The sequence below is a fragment of the Balaenoptera ricei genome, chromosome 1 (genome assembly GCF_028023285.1).
Source record: "Balaenoptera ricei isolate mBalRic1 chromosome 1, mBalRic1.hap2, whole genome shotgun sequence".
Lineage (NCBI taxonomy): Eukaryota > Metazoa > Chordata > Mammalia > Artiodactyla > Balaenopteridae > Balaenoptera > Balaenoptera ricei.
Genome location: NC_082639.1, coordinates 148,548,188 through 148,567,784, shown reverse-complemented (window position 1 = coordinate 148,567,784; position 19,597 = coordinate 148,548,188). Strand labels below are relative to the sequence as shown.

At 38.1% G+C, this 19,597-nt stretch overlaps 1 protein-coding gene across 1 annotated transcript in view; it reads right to left on the bottom strand.

Moving 5' to 3' along the window:
- The window catches only part of HMCN1 (hemicentin 1), a 518,244-nt gene that overhangs the window by 40,776 nt on the left and 457,871 nt on the right, over nt 1–19,597 (bottom strand). The window contains exons 91-100 of the mRNA XM_059937996.1: nt 19,265–19,435; nt 18,508–18,678; nt 18,169–18,339; nt 15,182–15,331; nt 14,715–14,852; nt 13,415–13,536; nt 12,537–12,774; nt 7,076–7,138; nt 5,614–5,733; nt 4,566–4,700 (exon numbers count right to left, since the gene is read on the bottom strand). Coding sequence (XP_059793979.1) covers nt 4,566–4,700; nt 5,614–5,733; nt 7,076–7,138; nt 12,537–12,774; nt 13,415–13,536; nt 14,715–14,852; nt 15,182–15,331; nt 18,169–18,339; nt 18,508–18,678; nt 19,265–19,435 — 1,479 coding nt within the window. The remainder of the gene's footprint in view (nt 1–4,565; nt 4,701–5,613; nt 5,734–7,075; nt 7,139–12,536; nt 12,775–13,414; nt 13,537–14,714; nt 14,853–15,181; nt 15,332–18,168; nt 18,340–18,507; nt 18,679–19,264; nt 19,436–19,597) is intronic.

The following is a 19,597-nucleotide window of genomic DNA, read 5'->3' as shown; positions in this document are numbered from 1 at the left end:
CTCTAGTTTTCTTTTGACTTCTATTTGCCTGGAATGTCTTTTTCCAGCCTCTCACTTTCAGTCTGTACGTGTCCCTAGGTCTGAAGTGGGTCTCTTGTAGACAGCATATGTACGGGTCTTGCTTTTGTATCCATTAAGCCAATCTATGTGTTTTGGTTGGAGCATTTAATACAGTTACATTTAAGGTAATTATCAATATTAATGTTCTTATTGCCATTTTGTTAATTGTTTTGGATTTGTTTTTGTATGTCTTTTCCTTCATTTCTCTTTTGTTCTCTTCTGTTGTGATTTGATGACTATCTTAGAGTTGTGTTTGGATTGCTTTTTCTTTTTTGTGTGTGTATCTATTGTAGATTTTTTGGTTTGTGGTTACCATGAGGTTTTGATATAGCAATCTATATATATACAAGATTATTTTAAGTTGCTGGTCTCTGAATTTCAAATGCATTTCTAATGTACTGCATTTGTATTCTCCTCACGATTGCTGGTTTTAATGTCATATTTGTGTGTAGATGATGTGCTACCTTTACAGAATGTTTGCCTTTACTGTTTAGCTTTCCCATTCATAATTTTTTGTTTCTAGTTGTGGCCTTTTCTTTTCTGCCTAAAGAAGTTCCTTTAGCATTTGTTGTAAAGCTGGTTTGGTGGTGCTAAACTCTCTTAACTTTTGCTTGTCTGTAAAGCTTTTGATTTCTCCATTGAATCTGAACAAGAGCCTTGCTGGGTAGAGTATTCTTGGCTGTAGGTTTTTCCCTTTCATCACTTTAAATATATCGTGCCACTCCCTTCTGGCTTGCAGAGTTTCTGCTAAAACATCAGCTGATAACTGTATGGGGATTCCCGTGTATGTTATTTGTTGCTTTTAATATTTTCTCTTTGTGTTTAATTTTTGTCAAGTTGATTAATATGTGTCTTGGTGTGTTCCTCCTTGGGTTTATCTTGTATGGGACTCTGTGCTTCCTGGACTTGAGTGAGTGTTTCCTTTCCCATGTTAGGGAAGTTTTTGGCTATTATTTCTTCAAATATTTTCCTAGGCCCTTTCTCTCTCTTCTCCTTCTGGGACCCCTTTAATGTGAATGTTGTTTGTTTGTTTTTTTTTTTAAATCATGGAAGACTTCTTGTGTCATGCTATGGAACTTGAACTTTATCTCATTGGTGATTTTTCAGCAGGGGAATAGCATAGGCAGAGTTGTGTTTTTATTTATTTATTTATTTATTTATTTATTTATTTATTTATTTATTTATTTATTTATGGCTGTGATGGGTGTTTGTTTTCTATGCAAGGGCTTCCTTTATTTGTGGCGAGCGGGGGTCACTCTTCGTCACAGTGCACAGGCCTCTCACTGTCGCGGCCTCTCTTGTGGCGGAGCACAAGCTCCAGACGCGCAGGCTCAGTAGCTGTGGCTCATGGGCCTAGTTGCTCCACGGTATGTGGGATCTTCCCAGACCAGGGCTCGAACCCGTGTCCCCTGTATTGGCAGGCAGACTCTCAACCCCTGCGCCACCAGGGAAGCTCAATGTTGCTGTGTTTAATGTTGTCCCAGAGGTCTCTTAAACTGTCCTCATTTCTTTTCATTCTTTTTTCTTTATTCTGTTCTGCAGCAGTGATTTCCACTCATCTCTCTTCCAGCTCACTTATTCGTTCTTCTGCCTCATTTATTCTGCTATTGATTCCTTCCAGTGTATTTTTCATTTCAGTTATTGTATTGTTCAACTCTGTTTGTTCTTTAAATCTTCTAGCTCTTTGCTAAACATTTCTTGTATCTCAGTCTGTGCCTCCATTGTTTTTCTGAGATCTTGGATAATCTTTACTCTCATTACTCTGAAGTCTTTTTCAGGCAGATTGCCTATCTCCACTTCACTTAGTTGTTCTTCTGGGGTTTTATCTTGCTCCTTTGTCTGGAATATATTTCTCTTCCACCTCATTGTCTAACTTTCCGAGTTTGTGGTCTCCTTTTTTCAGGCTTCAGTACTGTAGTTCTTCTTGCTTCTGGTGTCTGCTCCTTGGTGGGTGAGGTTGGTCCAGAGGCTTGTGCAGTCTTCCTAATGGGAGGGACTGGTGCCTGCCCATTGTTGGTGGAGTTGGGTCTTGTCCCTCTGGGCAGGGCCATGTCACGGGGTGTGTTTAAAGGTGGCTGTGGATTCAGGATGACTTTAGGAAGCCTGTCTGCTGATGGGTGGGGCTGTGTTCCTGTCTTGCTTGTTGTTTGGCCTGAGATGTCCCAGCACTGGAGCCTACAGGCTGTTAGGTGGGGCCAGTTCTTGCTGCCAAGTCCTCTGGGAGAGCTCACATTGATGAATATTCCCTGGGGTCTTTGCCTCCAGTGTCCTTGCCCCCACAGTGAGCCACAGCTGACCCCCACCTCCCTGGGAGATCCTCCAAGACCTGCAGGTAGGTCTGGCTCAGGGTCCTATGTAGTCACTGCTTTGCCCTGGGTACCAGTGCATGTGAAACCTTATGTGCACCCTTCAAGAGTGGAATCTCTGTTTCTCTCAGTCCTGTGGAGCTCCTGCACTCAAGCCCCAAAGGCCTTCAAAGCCAAATGTTCTGGGGGCTACTCCTCCCAATGCCAGACTCCCAGGCTGGGGAGCCTGATGGGGAGCTCAGAACTCTCACTCCTGTGGGAGAACCTTTGTGATATAATTATTTTCCAGTTTGTGAGTCACCCACTCAGTGGGTATGGGGTTTGATTATATCACGGAAGCACCCCTTCTATCATCCTGTTGTGGTTTCTTCTTTGTCTTTGGATGTAGAATATCTTTTTTTGGTAGGCTCTTTTGGTAGGTCATTTTTGTTGATGTTTCTTCAGCAGTTAGTCATGATTTTGGTGTTTTCATGAGAGGAGGTGAGCTCAAGTCCTTCCACTCCGCCATCTTGTCTCCTCCCTGATCTGTGATCATATGCTTCTAAAAGATTTTCTTAGTGCAGTTTTTTCTTCTTCTTTCACTTGGCTTCCCTTGTCCTCCCCTTGTCCACCAAAGCCAACTTACATTAACAGTCTAATATAAATAATAACATCTCTTTTATGTAAACCTATATCTCTCCTTAAATATATAAATCCATTTCGTTTTTCTTTGGTTATTGTTTGTTTTCCAGTCACATAATCTTTTCTACACAAGTTGCATACACTCTTTTATATCTTTGTGTTCTCACTCAACAACGCCTCATGGAAATTCTAAGCCAAACAGTTGTTGGCTGTTTGTCTAAGCCAAACAGTTGAGCTTCATTCCGTTCTTTATAATGGCAGCATAGTGGTTCATGGTATAGATGTACCATAATTCATTCATTCTTCCTACTATTGATAAGAATTTCATTTTGTATCCACTGTTTCTTCCTCTGGAAAATCCTGATAGCAGCTTTATTCATAATTGCTAAAATTTGTAAGTGCCAAGATGATGTCCTTCAGTAGAATGGATATATAAACTGTGGTACATTCATACAATGGGTTATTTTTCAGCACTAAAAAGAAATAAGCTATCAAGCCATGAAAAGACATAGAAGAATCTTAAATGTATATTACTAAGTGAAAGAAGCCAATCTGAAAAGGCTACATACTGCATCATTCCAACTACGTGACATTCTGGAAAAAGTAAAGCTAGAGAGACAATAAAAAGATGAGGGGCTTCCCTGGTGGCTCAGTTGTTAAGAATCCACCTGCCAGCGCAGGGGACACGGGTGCAAGCCCTGGTCTGGGAAGATCCCACATGCCGCAGAGCAACTAAGCCCGTGTGCCACAACTACTGAGCCTGCGCGCTACAACTACTGAAGCCTGTGTGCCTGGAGCCCAAGCTCTGAAACAAACAGAAGCCACCGCACTGCAACAAAGGGTAGCCTCCACTTGCCGCAACTAGAGAAAGCCTGGTGCAGCCAAAAAAGAAATAAATTTATATATATATATATAAAAAAAAAAAGATGCGTGGTTTCTGGAGGTTGGGGGAGGAAAGGATGACTAGGTGGAACACAGAAGATTTTTAGGGCAAGGAAACTATCGTGTATGATACTATAATGGAGGATATATGACGTTATTCATTTGTCTTAAACCCATAGACTATACAACACCAGGAATGAATCCTAATGTAAACAATGGACTTTGGGTGGTAATTATGTGTTAATGTAGGTTTATCCTTGGTAAAAAAAAAAAAAAAATGTACCAGTCTGGTGCAGGATGTTGGTAGCAGGGGAGGCTATGCATGAGTTGGGGCAGGGAGAATATGGAAAATCTCTTTATGTTCTACTCAAATTTGCTGTGAATCTAAAACTGCTCTAAAATAATAAGTTCTATTAAAAAAGTCCTGCAATAAATATTCATAGCCTTACGAAATGTAGTTTTATTAAATAGATTCTATTAAGATCATGCTGTATGATCTCTTCTCTCAAATATTACAGGCAAGTTTTATTCAAAACCACTTTGTTACAAATACTTAAAATAGCCATGGCATATTACATTTAAACATTTTACTAAGAAGCTCAATCTATTAAAGAGATTTTACTTTAAGTGATTCAAAAGGCAGGGGTTTTAATTTGTAATACAATGAAGATAAAGCAAGGGCCTCCATTTGTATACCTTGACAACTCAGGCCATCACTGGTTCTTCGAAAGCCAATTCCACAGCGGACCACACAGTGATAGGATCCAATGGTATTGTCACAATCTTGACCAGCATGGCAAGTGTGTCCACTCAAAGCACACTCATCAATATCTGCAACAAAGTGAGTCATTCAACTAGGGGGAACTGAAGAAAACCAACCAAAGAACCTGTTGTGAAACGGGGATAAGAAAAGCAATGAATGACACTTGAAATGAAATATACAAGAGCAAAAATGGTGAATTTTGGGGGTGTGTCATTTCAGGTGGGTTGAGTAGCTGACAAGCTCATAGCAGGACAGTGTGATGTCTTCACAGACCAAGCCATCCAACAGACCACTTATAAATTAGGTGGCTGAAAAAAGGTACTTCTCCTTTCTGACATCTCAGTTTTTTCATGTGTAAAATGAGGATAATAATATCCACCTCTCAGCATTGCTTTGAAAATTAAATAATGTTTATGAGGTGCCCAATCCATACTGGACATTCCATAAAAGTTACTCCTATGCCCTCCTATGCCCCTGCTCTCTCTCTCTTTTGCATTTAGAAGGGGGTCTCCTTGGGCATAGAGGGATAAATCCTTTCTTCTTTTCATCATTTTTAATTTATTATACAACTAGGCTCTTATACAAGTTCTAACTTTGAAGCATACCTAGAATCTGATAGAAAAGTGTGCTTTTCTTTAACGTTCCAAAAGTGCTACCACGATTGTGCAATTTACTAAATTTCTTTATAACCTCTTCCTTCCTACCTTTATCCCTGTAAAAGGAGTATGGTAATAGTCCTGCCTGCCTCTTCTCATTGTGTTGTGGGGATTGAGTGAGTCACTACAGGCATTCCTGCCCACAGAGCACACCATATGAAGGCAGTGTGTGAGCAGTATTCCCTCTTCCTTACTTTTTCAACTCAATGAAGGTGGGGGCAGAAAGAGTAGGAAAGAAGAGCACTGGTCTACCACGCTTTTCCTAGGAGAGAGATTGCCATGTCCACTGCTTAAATGTGTTGATTAGACTTAGCTTTGTGACTACCTTGACAAGTTCTTCCATCCACAGCTATAGTGAGGCCTTTTGGGCAGGAGCAATAATAAGTTCCCATGGCATTGTGACAGATATGGGAGCAGGGATTCCCTGCTGCACATTCATCTTCATCTGAAAGAAGAAACAAAAAGACCCAATTAATATGAAGAAGGCCTACTTTCAAGGAGTTATTAAAGTTGGTGAAAAGAGTTGCTTATAGAGGCCAATGAATGAATCAAATGTAACAGGAAATGCTCTAAGTGCCACAGGATGGAAACATGAAATAAAAATTAATTTGGGGTCCTCAAATTATCTCTGAGAGTGAATAAATGGTTAGATTAATTCTAAAACAACAATGATGACAGCTAAGATATAATGACAATTTATTGTGATCTAAATGCTTTTTACCTACGTTAACTCATTCCTCAACATTCCTAGGAGATAAGTATTTTTATTCCTATCCTCATTTGCATGATAAAACTGAGGAACAAAGAGGTTAAGTAAATTGCTCAAGGTCATATAGGTCATTATTCGCAGAGCTGGGATCTGAACCTGGGCAGTGTAGTTTCTAAAGACTACCTTTTTACCACTATACTACATTACATTGCCTACCGGCAAAAAGAAAGGCACTGTGGGGCTTCCCTGGTGGCTCAGTTGTTAAGAATCTGCCTGCCAATGCAGGGGGCAGGGGTTTGAGCCCTGGTCCAGGAAGATCCTACATGCTGTGGAGCAACTAAGCCCGTGCGCCACAACTACTGAGCCTAGAGCCCGTGCTCCACAACAAGAGAAGCCACCGCAATGAGAAGCCCGTGCACCGCAATGAACAGTAGCCCCCACTCGCTGCAACTAGAGAAAGCCCGCGTGCAGCAACAAAGACCCAACGCAGCCAAAAATAAATAAATAAATAAATAAATTTATTTTAAAAAAAAAAGAAAAGCAAGGCACTATGTATGCTAACTTGAGCTCCTCAAGTCATTTACTTAGCTATTTACTTATCTGTGACCCTCTTGCACTGGTACTTGGATGGCACAAGACTGGTTTAGTCATTAGTCCTCCACCCACAATCCAGCCCTATCCTACGGTTAAGCAATTCTAAGGTTAGGTGACTTAGAGTTGAATTACTGCTGTTCCACATTCATGGCAATCAGGTGGCCAGACGAAGTCCAGTGTTTTGTCCCTGTGTTCCCTCTACCCCTTTACTTGATCATGATCCTTGACACACTTGATTGTGGACTAATCGGAAGAGCACGGGCTTTGTATCTATCTTAAATTCAAATCTAGCTCTGCCACTAGATAGCTGAGTGATCTTAGGCAGTCAACTTCTTCACATCTCAATTTCTTCACCTGTAAAATGGGACATTTATAGGACTGTTGTGATTCTTAAATATCTAGCAAAATGACAGTAAATGTCCATTAAATGGTAGCATTAACAGCTTAATAAAAATAAAAATGAATAATTTATTCCCGTCCTTACCAGCACAAAAGGGTCCAACTGAATCTAAGGCAAACCCAGAGGGGCACTGATTACTGCGATCTCCTACCATAGAGAGAAAAGCAAAATTAACTGGCTTGTTAGAACATTAGGATCTTGTTTCTCCCCAGGACCATCTTCTCTGGGAGCATATGCCAAGGATGGAACACACGACACAGCAAATGCAATAGGTGAAAACAAGCAGAATGGAAAAATTTTACTGTTTCTCAACCAAGAACTAAATGAATCATAATACAGAGATTGTTGGCAAGCAGCCACTGGAAGCAGATTTTCTGTTTAAGTTGTTTACATTAATCAAAAGGAAATTAATTACTCTTTGATAATGAAAAAGGATCCAAATCAATATGAATGCCAGGCATAACCACAGGCAAAGTCCTATTCTTCCAGCCATTTACTTATTCTGTTTGTTCTAGAAGTAGGATTGCTATTTTGAAGCCACTTAAAATAACTTATGCCAGTGAAAAACAAACTCTAGTGAAGAAACCCTCTCCTTTTGTAGATCTCCTCCATTTGTACTGTGAAGAATCTGGGTCTAAGTCCTCCTAGGTGTAATCAAGTCTTTTCCTTCCTGGTAGTCAAAGCAAGAAGAAACAGGTATATCATTATAGCAATAGAATAGATTTAAGTTAGATGTCAGAAAAAAAATATTAACAAGAATAAATAGGTTAGGGAATCTCCTTGGAAAGTAACTCTGTTTTGACTGGTGTAAGCAGTTTAGCAAATATTTTTCAAACATTATTGAGATGCAAAAACTTAAACGAAACATTTTTCAAGTTAACAAAGTAATCTCACACGCACACACCTTAAAAGACAATCATTGATATAATAGGTATAGTAGATTTCTCTCAAGGGAAGTTTTATGTTCAGTTCATATTCAATCTCTTAGAAATTATCTTAGATTTTCCTTCAATTCTAAATGCATGAAACTGTTTATTTTTATTATTGTTTTAGGTGCTCTTCATAGAGGGAGTCTGGGCATTCATTAATTTTTCAGATTCATTCTACTTTGGAGAGTCTCAATTACAATATTATTTAAGCCCTGCTGAGAACATGAAACTGTTCAAAACTCTTCTGTACATTTATATATTTGGAGAGTGGAAGAAACACGCTCCAATGAAAGTATTTCCTTGACTAGAAAGCTAGAGCCCTACTTGCTATTTCTAGGCAATCAAATTGTTTTAAACCATGAAGCGAAAGCAGAGAGGTTCATGATCCATTTCCACCCTGAGTGTAAAAATGACCCTGAGAGCATCCAAGCCTTCCTGCACCTTCAAGGAAATGGGGACAGCATGGATGGGATAGAAACGTCCAGAGCATGTTGCTAAATGATTGTTGAGTGTCCTACAGTACTGTGAGCTTCATGTGCTGTATTTCATTTAAACCTCAGAACTGCCCTACTCCCATCATAACCAATTTTCAGATGAAGAATCTGAGACTGAGGACATGTAAACTGCTTAAAGTCAAAGTGCTAATATAATCTGGAGCAAGGATTTAGATGCAAGTCTGTGTGACTTTCAACCACTGAACTCAAGAATACAATTCAGGTGGTGATTATAATTCATGCTTCATTTTTATTTACTATACAAATAAACATTCCTTAATGCAGCCAGTATGTTGTGTACAGCACTGTGTTGGGGACATAGCTGTGGAAAAATGTGTAACATAAACATAAATTATTATCTGATAGAAGCTTTAGATTTCTGGTTCTAAATGGGGAGATATCTTCCATGGGGTGGCATCTGGGAAGGTTTTTGGGAGAGACTTTGGTTGTCATGGTGATGACATGATTTAATAGGGAAGCCTATTTAAATTTAGGGAGTGGGGAAGACCCTGGGGAAGGTTTTAAATATTGCAATGTGTGGGATAACGATGCAAGATGAAGATGTGTCCCTTGCCCTGAAAGACTGTCGTGGAAGCGAGAAAGCTGTTTGTAATTATCTAAGGCTAGAACCCATCTTCCACATATAAAACGGTTTTTTTGTGTGATTAAAATATACAATGAACTTTCCAGAAATGCAACTGTCATATAAATGGATGGTTGATTGTACATGGTTTTATTCAGAACATTACCAAGAATTACTCAATGTTTTTTAAAAAAATCACACTGGGGCTCTAAATATTGGTTCAGCCATGTAAATACTTCTCTCTTAACTTCCAGTGTAGTAATGTCTAAAGATTTTCATATTGCAATACATAATATTTTGTTATCAACTATTTTCCTTTTATTTATTCTTTCTGTTGTAATTAAATCATGTTATTTTGAATTATATTATGATTTACTTTTTGACATAGTAGGGAGACAATACAAAATATTTGTTTGTGTTACAGTAATGTATAAGTTTAGAAACTTTAAAAAGTACAAAATTCCCTGTAGCTTTGTCACTTGGAACAAACTACTGCCAAGATTTTGGTGCTTTTCCTTGCAGTCACATCTATCAGTATATACTTCAAAAAATTAAGTTAGGATCCTTTACAGACTAATAGTTGCCAAACTTTACTGATCGTAAAATCTCTTGGAGAGCTTATTAAAAATATAGATCCCTTTGGTCCTACCCCAGTCAGAATTGCCAAGGAAGAAGCCTGGGAATCTGTGTTTTTAACCAGTATAAAGGTTTCCTTACAATCACTGTGATGTGGGCAACCCAGGTTTGGATCATATTGTGTACTATTTTTCAATGATTGTTATGTCATGTACATTCTCCTTTGTCACTTGTTTATAGCTATATTGTCAATACCTAGAGCAGTATGTGGTATACAGTAGGTACTCAATAAATATTTTTAAATGAATAAATAAGCAATCATTAGAGTACTTTTGAAGGAATATTTAGTTTAAGAGTTTATCGTACATCTGTGCCATCATTTACATATTTACCTCTTTCAGGACATTTATTCTTGGCCATTTCTGTGATTTTCTTAGGGCAGACTCCTAGAATGAGATAACTAAAAAGATGTGAACATTTGAGAGGCTACTGATACATACTGTTTTCCAGAAATGTCAAATAAATCTACAATCTCTGCTGGCAGTGTAGGAGGGTATTTGTTTCCTATACCTCTCCAATACTGAGTGGTTATCCTATATTTTAATCTCTGACAATGATAACTGGAAAACGGAACCTCATTGTTTTAATTTACATTTCTTTGCTTATTAAGGAGGTACAGTTTTTCACCTTCATTTTGTCATTATTATTTCTTCCTTTGTGAATTTCCTGTTCACAGACTACGTATTTTTCTATTGGGGTATTTGCCTTTTTCTTATTGATTTTTAAGGTTCTTATATATATTAAGGGTAATCATAGTTGTCCATAATATGTAATGCAAGCAAGTTTAAATATACACAAAGAAAAACTATATATTTTGTTTTTCTCCCATGAGGAAGCTTTAAAAATTTTATTTGTAGTTAAATTTCTTTTCCTTTATTGTTTCTGATATCTTCTTCTGCTTAATTTGTAAAAATATAAATATGTTTTATAACTATATTTTGAAAATCATTTAATTTTAAAGATATAAATTCATATAATTTAAAAAATTTTCTATATTTGTGAATTGTCTTGACTAGTAGTTTCCAAATGCCAGAGTAAAGACCAGTTACAATAGAATCATTTAATTTTAAAGATATAAATTCATATAATTATTAAAAATTTCTATATTTGTGAGTTGTCTTGACTAGTAGTTTTCGAATGCCAGAGTAAAGACTGGTTACAATAGAATCATTTAGGGGCTGTGTTAAAAATACAGACTCCAAGGCCCTACCTTAGACTAGCTAAACTAAAATCTTTGTACCTAGAAATCTGAACTTTCATCAAGCTCTCTGCAATTCTAATTGCATTGTAACCATAGGTCTAGTCTAGACCCAACAAAGAGAAAGAACATGCTGGTCAAGCAACTAAGAATGCAAGCTTACTCCCTGGTGGTCAAAGAAATTGCAGGTACAAAACTCTTGCAACTCACAGGAACAATATCAACAACCAATGGGCACCTACATCAGATGTAATTCATAGAATCATAGCATCCAAGGATAGTAAGGGGTTTTAAATGTCCTATAGTGTTTCCTTCTATTGTGGGACCCAAGTCCCCCAACACTCTTAAACCATAAAGACCTTCAAGCAGTTTCAGGTTTAGAGGACTTACACGACTGGGTAGAAAGTGTATGTGACTTTTCAAAAATCACTTTAATGTCTCTGGTCCCAGATGATATAAATTCATTTTTAACTAAAGTCTTGTGCTAAGTTATCTTTTTAAAAATTATATGGAGTACTGGAAGAAGTAGAAACAGAGGTTAAATTTGAAAAGTAAGTATTATTGGGGAAAAGAAAACATAATTCTTCATTCCAGTGGCTCTTTTCTTTTGTCCAAGTTACCTTAACATGCATGACAATAGTAAAATGAGGTGGTGGTGACAACATTTGGATGGAGAAGGTGTAGGGCTACGGGCTCTACTGGCTATGAGGCTTCGTGAATCTGTGATTAGCTCAAAAAAATGTGAATATACTCCTACATTACTATGACCTCAAATTTGATGAAGCAGTTCTGATAGATGCTGAAGAAGAAAACAGTCACATGCACAACTGATGAAAGCAAGAGTAAACAGTGAAAATGAATTTTAAGTGTATGTGCTGAGCATGATTGATAAGCAAAATGATGGTTAAAATCTACTTGCATCTATTTTAGGAAAGCCAGCACAAAGCAAAACACATACATTCACCAGGCCACTCTGAATCATTTGAAGTGTCTCATGGGAGCCTAAAGTTCAAAGCTAAAGTCATTCAAACAGTTAGTGCCTATAACATAACCACATGCAAGTATCTCCTAGCATCAAAACCCCGCGGGATGTGGAATGCTAATTGTCGTGTTGCCTCTTACAACTGAAAAGGAAATCTCAGCGTACAGACACATCAAAGCACCACACAGCATAGGGAGACTGCTGAGATCAAGGGAAAGCAGTTCAAAAGTTATAATTTCCAAGAACAATAAATGACAGCTGAAATTACTGCCTCCCGGTTTTTAAAAGCTGCTTTTAAAATATGGAAACATTTTTGGCTAGTTTAGGTTCAGATACACCTTTACATCATGCTTCAGGAATTAAAAAAATTCTTGTCAAATATAAGATTCAGAACAAGAACAAATGGACTTTATTACCCAAAGAAAAATCGTTGACAGAGGATATATTTTTAAACCTCTCTGTGTACATAGGCTAGAACGGTACCAAGTCCACTATGCCATATGAAGATGCCTATTAGTCAACTAAATGTACTAGAATGCCAATGGGATTGGCCTTACCACAGGACTTTACCTACAAAACATGGGCAACACACATGAAAAACATATTATCGTGTTCAGTCTATACCTTAATATCCTTATTTTGAATGGCGTCAACGCGATTCTTTTACCCATTTAGAAAGGACTGCATAGCTTAAAGAGCTGTACTTTCCTTTAACCGAATTACCTTTGGAAATTGAAGCATGGATTTTAAAACCCAATGTCTCTTCTAAGTGGTCGTAGTCAGATTCCACAGAGGATGCATGAAGTGTTTCTACCAAGAAAGGCATTCTTCCCTGTGCCTCATCATAGAAAACAGTGTGGTTCCATGTGTATGGGATGCTGATGCCATCAACGGAGAACAGCCGGGTTGAGTAGGCATACAGCTGCCCAGGACCTGTTTGAATGTAGTCCTCTGTGTAATCCTAAGAAGGACAGTATAGATGTGAGGATTAGCATGGCTCATCCTATTTTTTTTCTTGAGGGTACTATGAGATGTAGAATGAGATTAAAAAAAAAAAAAAAGGTTTAGGGGATAAAAATATATAATTCTAAATAAAATTGTAATTGTACAGTAGTGTTCAGGAACTAAAATTTGAACCTTTTAATTGTAAATACCTTAGTTTCATAATTTTAGTGTCATAAGTTATAGTTTAATAAGGGACTCAGTCGTAGGTCAAAAAAAAAGAAAAAATGTGAAAGGGTGATTGTTACCATTCTTTAATTTCTGGAATACTTCTACAGATGGTCTACAAAAACTTTAATGCAAGAATTACTATCCTCTTTGTCTACAGAAAGTTAAACAAATGGCTTAAATCAACAAAGCTGTGATCTTGGTCCTGATAAGCAGGGTAATAAAACTACTAAGAGCTTATAAAGACTTGTCCCTAAAGATTTTTAAACAAAGACCAGATAGCCATTCCTAACTTCAGTGGTTTAGACATTTACTCCCCAAAGTGAACAAGGGAAACTACACAAGTTTTCTGCACTCTTGTTATGATCTTTAACTCCTACTCTTATTGTTACTCCAATAAACAGCGAAGGCAAGTTATCCAGGCATCTTACCTTCACAGTGACTTCAGCAGGTGACTGCAGCTGCAGGACATAGCCACTCACAACGATATCTACCAGCAAAGCTCCATCGGGATCCAAGCCCCGGGCAACGTGAGTCATCCGCAAGATTTCTCCTAGGAATTAGAATTCGTTCATTTCAATAGCAATATATATATATATATATATATATGGTTTGTGTAAGCACAGAGCAGATTTACTTTATATACCAGTTCAGCTATGTTACTGTACTTCAAACTTGATTAAACACAGATCATAAGAGAATTAAATTAGCACTTAGTCCCCAAATTAAAGACTTAGGTTGACTGAATTAGGTTGATTCTAAAATCTCTTTTTATGTGGCAAAAATGTAGCCTATGATTAGGTGAAGGATTCCACACTTTTAACTCACAAGCAAGAGAAAGGTAGTTCTACAAAAATGGATCGCTTGCCTGTGAGAAGGGACAGAAAGCTTGACCAGGCAGACTGGCAATAGCCACAAGTCTGGCCCCAGGGCTTTGTTCTTTCGGATGCTTTAAGAAGTTGCAAAGGGGATCTTCATTGCCGCGTGCGGGATATCCCATGTGCCACAACTAAGACCTGGGGCAGCCAAATAAATAAATATTTTAAAAATGCTTAAAGAAAAATAAGAAGTAGCAAAGGGGCATCTTCGTAAGTGGATTGCCATACAGAGACCCACATGTCTTCTGGGCTGATTAAAGCTATGCCCTCCCTCAGCCCTTCTTTCTTAAAGATCACTGCTGCTGAGCTGACCACCTTCAAAGATGCTAGAAATGGAGGTCTATAAAAAGCTGTAGACCCTTGGAAAGGGCCATGAATTGCTAATACGTATTCATTAAGACTAAGGATAAAGCGAAAAGTGTTTAGATTTGCTTGTTTTTATTTCCATTTTTTTGATTAAAGAATCCCTATAAGATATCCTAATTGACTCTCAGGTTCATAGACAAAAGCCTTTAATTAATATTAGCAATGGCTCATCTTCCTACTCTGTTTGGCCTTCAAAACCCTCTCTAAGGATTTAAAGAGAACAGATACAGGAAAGATGAGGGAAAAAAAGCTTTTAGACTATAAAAATCACTATACTATTTGAAAACACATGGCCTCTTATAGACCCACGTCAGTAAAAGTTTATAGGAAAATATAAACTTGCTTTTATATCATTTATGCTAAGATGGCAACAAAACTTTGAAATTATTCTCTGTGGGAACATATAATGTATTTTTCTTAACCATCAACATTTAAAGCAATCATATTTTTAAATAGTAATAGAATAATAAGTTCAGCTGGTACTAACCAGTTGCAAATTCCACTTGGGTTTCTCTCTTGAAGACCGCATTGGTGAGGGTAAAGCCATTGACTGCTTCTCCTATTTCCTTTGCTGTTGTCCAATAAATGGGATTTAGAATGGAAATTATCTTTCTCATTGCTGGACCTAGAGAAAAAGGAATAAATAAGATATCAGAGCAAAATATTTACAGTTCATTATTATTATTCATAGCATGTTATTCAAAAGGATGAATCCTAAATAAACTTGAATAACAACAAAATAAACATCAGTATCTCATGTGTCTTTAAGTGTTTACCACTGGGATAAAACTAAGGATAAAACTAATATAACTAAGGATAAAACTAATATATAAAACTATTATACTGATCATGTAGTAGTCGCATCCTCTAGAAATTTTAATAATAGATGAAAAAGAAAAATATATGTTTTTAAAAAGAGGCTTATTAACAACTTTTGTAAGCAAAGAGACTTACCGAGACTGCGAGGTACATTGGTAATTCTGGCATGTATTATTCTGGTATCAGAGTTTGGGCTATCTGTTACCGTGGCATTAAGGAAAGCAATTCCAAATTCGACATCATTAATACTTCCAATAACACTTCCTCTGGCTCGCTGGGGCCCACCTATTGCGGGAAGAAAAAACATTCTTGGATAAGGAAACAATTTCATCAACATTACATGGGAGAAAAGAAAGCCAGTATTCAAAGATGCTCCAAGTCTTCTCTCAAACATTTAAAAGATCATATGACATCTGAATTTAAGAGTGAAATAAATAAGCTTTCAAAACATTCTACTCTCATGTAACACTCATCAACCCATATAAATCTAGGATCCTTCCAATCTACGCACATCATAGTATTATTTCACAATCCAAAGAATTCATTCGGCACCCGGTCCCAAAGCCAAAATAAAGTATGTGTTTGGTGATGGTGATGAAATGATGATAATAATGAGAGTTTATTGAGCATGTCATGCGTGCTACAGTAAGCACTTAATACGCATTAACTCTTTAAATTCCAGCAAACATCCTATAAGGTAGTTTGAAATAGCCACAGTTTGCAGACTAGGGAAATAAAGTTCAGAGAAATCAAGTGACTCTTCCCACGATTACCCAGCTAAGAGGCAGTAGAGTGAGGATATGAACACAGATCTGCTTGTCATCAAAACACATATTCTTTCATCTATCACCTCCTTCAAGGGAACATGGAGGGGAAAGGAGGGATCGCCAACAAAACAGCTCCAAAGTCCTGTGACAGGTCACTGTCAACATAAATGTGAAGTATCTAAGGGTTATTGTTCAGTCTTGAGTTTCAGATCAAGGGCTTACCAAGCTCTTCATACTACAAATATATTGGAAAATGTTTAACTTGGGAAAAATTTGAGAAGAATATTGTACTTTTAACATTGTTGCAAAACCCATACCAAGACAATTATGTTGAAAAACAATCATACAATCTTTTAAAAGTAACTCTACAGTAATTTTATGCCTTCTTTCCATTGTTCAACAAAATTACTGGTTACTAACACAGAACTGGTGGTTAAGGAGTACATGCTTTGACAAGAGAGGGAAACGTACTGGGAAGAGGCTAACAGTTAAATTTAAAAATATTCATTATTTAATGCCTTTTAATTGAATATATTTTAAAACAATCACTAGGTGGTTCAGATATTGTTATCATGTATTATATACTGGGGAGAAATACAATTGTATTCAGTCTGAGAAAAGTCAATAAGTAAAGTGTTTCACCATTTTAATTTGCATTATTTTACTAGTGAGAGGAAACTTTTTTTTCACATTGATTCACCCTTCATGTTCTGGATTATATTCATTAGTTCATCAAGTACTGAGGATACAATGGTAAGAAAGAAAATAAAAAAGACATGAAGCCTGCCTTCATAGCACTTATGTCTGAATAGGGGAGATAAACATTAATTAGAATTCCACAAATAAATGTAAAAATGAAATGTATATCTTAATGAATAGGATATCTACTACTCAGGGAAGTCTGAGAAGGAGGTAAAAATAGATTGAAGATCTGAAGAAAGTTAAGGTCTTAGCTAAGTCAAGGAAGGCAGGAAAAGGGCTTTCCGTGTAGAGGAAACAGCATATGTCACCCTTTTGGGAGCTGGTGGCTTGTCACATCTGAGAAGCCAAGAGTAGCGAGCTTAGTGAGTGATGGGAACCATGCAGCAAGATGATGCAGGAAAGTACACAGGAGGGCCAGTCAGGACCTGGTCGGCTACATTTGTGTTTATCCTTAGTCCTAAGCAGGGCAAGAGAAGGGTAGAAGGATCACTAATTTACTTAGTTCTCTGGATCATCACTAAGGAGCATGGCCTCCCATTTCGACCTTGATTCTCTAGTCTCACAGAGGAACTTGAATCTCAGTGCTCGACAGACATCTCCTAGTTCTGTCTACCTAGTTGGGATCCTTCAAACTCTCTGCCAGACCCTGTAATCCAAATTGTCTGCCTATTTGGACTTCCTTCTGTCACCGGGGCCCTGATACCATGAGAGGTTGAGCTACAAAATGTCTCAGCTGAAATGAGACCTATCACCATGCCTACATGTTAGAGCCTCAACATCCTTGGTAATCAGTGACATGTTAAGAAGATATGGTGAACATCTGACTGATAGATATTTGCCCTTTCAGCATGCCTACAACCTATAAATCTTTTCATGTAACTCCTTTCTCTCACTCTGCCAAATGGGCCTTCTGGATTTTCAGGGATATTTTATTTCTAAGGCAACCTTAAACCTTTGGAAAGTCCAACGGTATCTCAATATTTCAACAATGTGAAAATATTCTTTTTGGTCTTCTTATAGCACTTAGGAAGCCTGTCCTTTGAGATAAGTACCCTTAGTATTATCCACCATTTCTTGGGACTCCAATAAACTCCTTTTAAGGTCCATGAGTTCTAGAATTCTGACTTTGTTCCTTCTGAATTTTTGCATCACTTACAATATCTAGCCATGTTGCATGACTGATTGAATTATGGTAGTTGAACTCCCCCTAATCTTTTTCCTTGAGCTGAATTTGCCCTATTTTACTGTCTACACTCATGTTCTCCATATTTCCATCTGTGAAAGAACAGCCTCCAGTTGTGTATTTCTATTAGATATTCAGTTTCTACCCCACCCTCATTTTTCCGCCTGGAATCTCAGCCTGGCTTTCCCACTCTTCCACGCCCTTTTACCCCTCAAGCCCAGGACTACTATACGGCTGTGCAGACTATTTCCTTTTACAAGGGAGCCTGGAAGAGGGCAATCAGAGACTAAAATCCAGCATGAGCTTTGGTGTAGAGCTGCACCAACGAGGGGGAAAAAAGTGCACTTTTCCTATTTCTTCCTCCCAGAGTTGGTACTGTTTTGTAATTTGAGGGCTCAGAGTGACACCTTTCTTTAGTATGTGGAAAGTCTGTAAATGTGGTCCTGCCAAAGTCTAACTTAGTTGCTTACCTGGGCATGCTTGTATATTGCATCTGGATACCTGAGTAGCATCTCCTAGGCAGGGGCGACCACTTTTGGATGGTATCGGATTGTTACATTGCCGTTTTCGAGTCTTTTCACCTCCTCCACAAGAGGCAGAACACCAGCTCCAACTATGCCAGCTTCCCCAACTTCCATCCACTGTGAACAAGAATGGAATGGTTGATATTAACAAATAGGTTTTAAAACCTACACTTAGGGTAACTCTGCCTATACAACTTCCATTTTAAGATCTGAAATGATGGGCTACTACAATGAGCACTAATGAAATGGTTTACTTGTTCTACAGCCAGGAGTCGGGAAGCTCACCAGGACATATGTCAGTGTTGCATCTCTGGATCTGGGAGTCTGGGCCCCCACAAGCTCTTCCTCCATTGGAGGGACGAGGGTTATCACATGTGCGGTACCGCCGCATCTGCCCCCCATTACACGTCCGGCTGCACATTCCCCAGCCACTCCAAGGACTCCAGTTACCATGAGCTACAACACAGAACCATTGGAGAAGTGCTAAAGAATGACATTCATCCAAAAAATACGGAAAGACTCTCTCCAGGAACTGAAAAGAAACACACAAATCTATAAATAAGCAAATTCCAAAGGCAGGTGGTTTGGTTGCTGGTTTGACTAGAAACAGAATACATTCCAGTGACTGTTCAATTCCATTTAACCTACATTTACTGAGCCTTAGAGTTTTCCAGGAGTTGGAGGATAGGAATGAGAAAAGATCTCTGAGGAGTCAAGCTATAACATTCAGGATACAGTGAATTCAAATACTGCTATGGTCTAAAATTCTAGCTTGGTGACTAAATTAAGGCAGAGAGCCACCTGCCTGCCTCCATAAAAGAATCAACATCATTACCAGTTCGCGTGGAAGGGTGCCCTAGCCCCTGCCCATATAAATCAGCGGCATCTATGGTATTAGACAAAACAGAAACCATGCAACATTTTGATATTCTAAACCAGAGGTAGACAAATCAAGTAACAGACTATATTATAACTTTACGGACTTGAGTCCATAATGAAACTTGAGAAAGTATAATGTTGACTCACTATTTCCAACACTCACTTGGACAAGAGTCACTATTGCAAAAATCACTCTGCACATCACTCCCTTCACACTTGTTGCCTCCATACTGGGGCACAGGATCAGAGCAGTCCCTTGTTCGTTGTCTGGCGCCTCCTCCACAGGACACGGTGCAGGTGCTCCAACTGGTCCAAGTGGCCCACTTGCCATCAACTGGGTTAAAGAAAAACATATGTGCTCTGTTACTACTTAAAAATGATCAAGTTAAACTCTGGGCATTGATAGGTTGGGTGGTGTTCTTATTGACACTGATTCTTATTGAAATATTCCCTAGATCAGAGATAGATGTTAATTTATTAAGGGTACAAACATTGC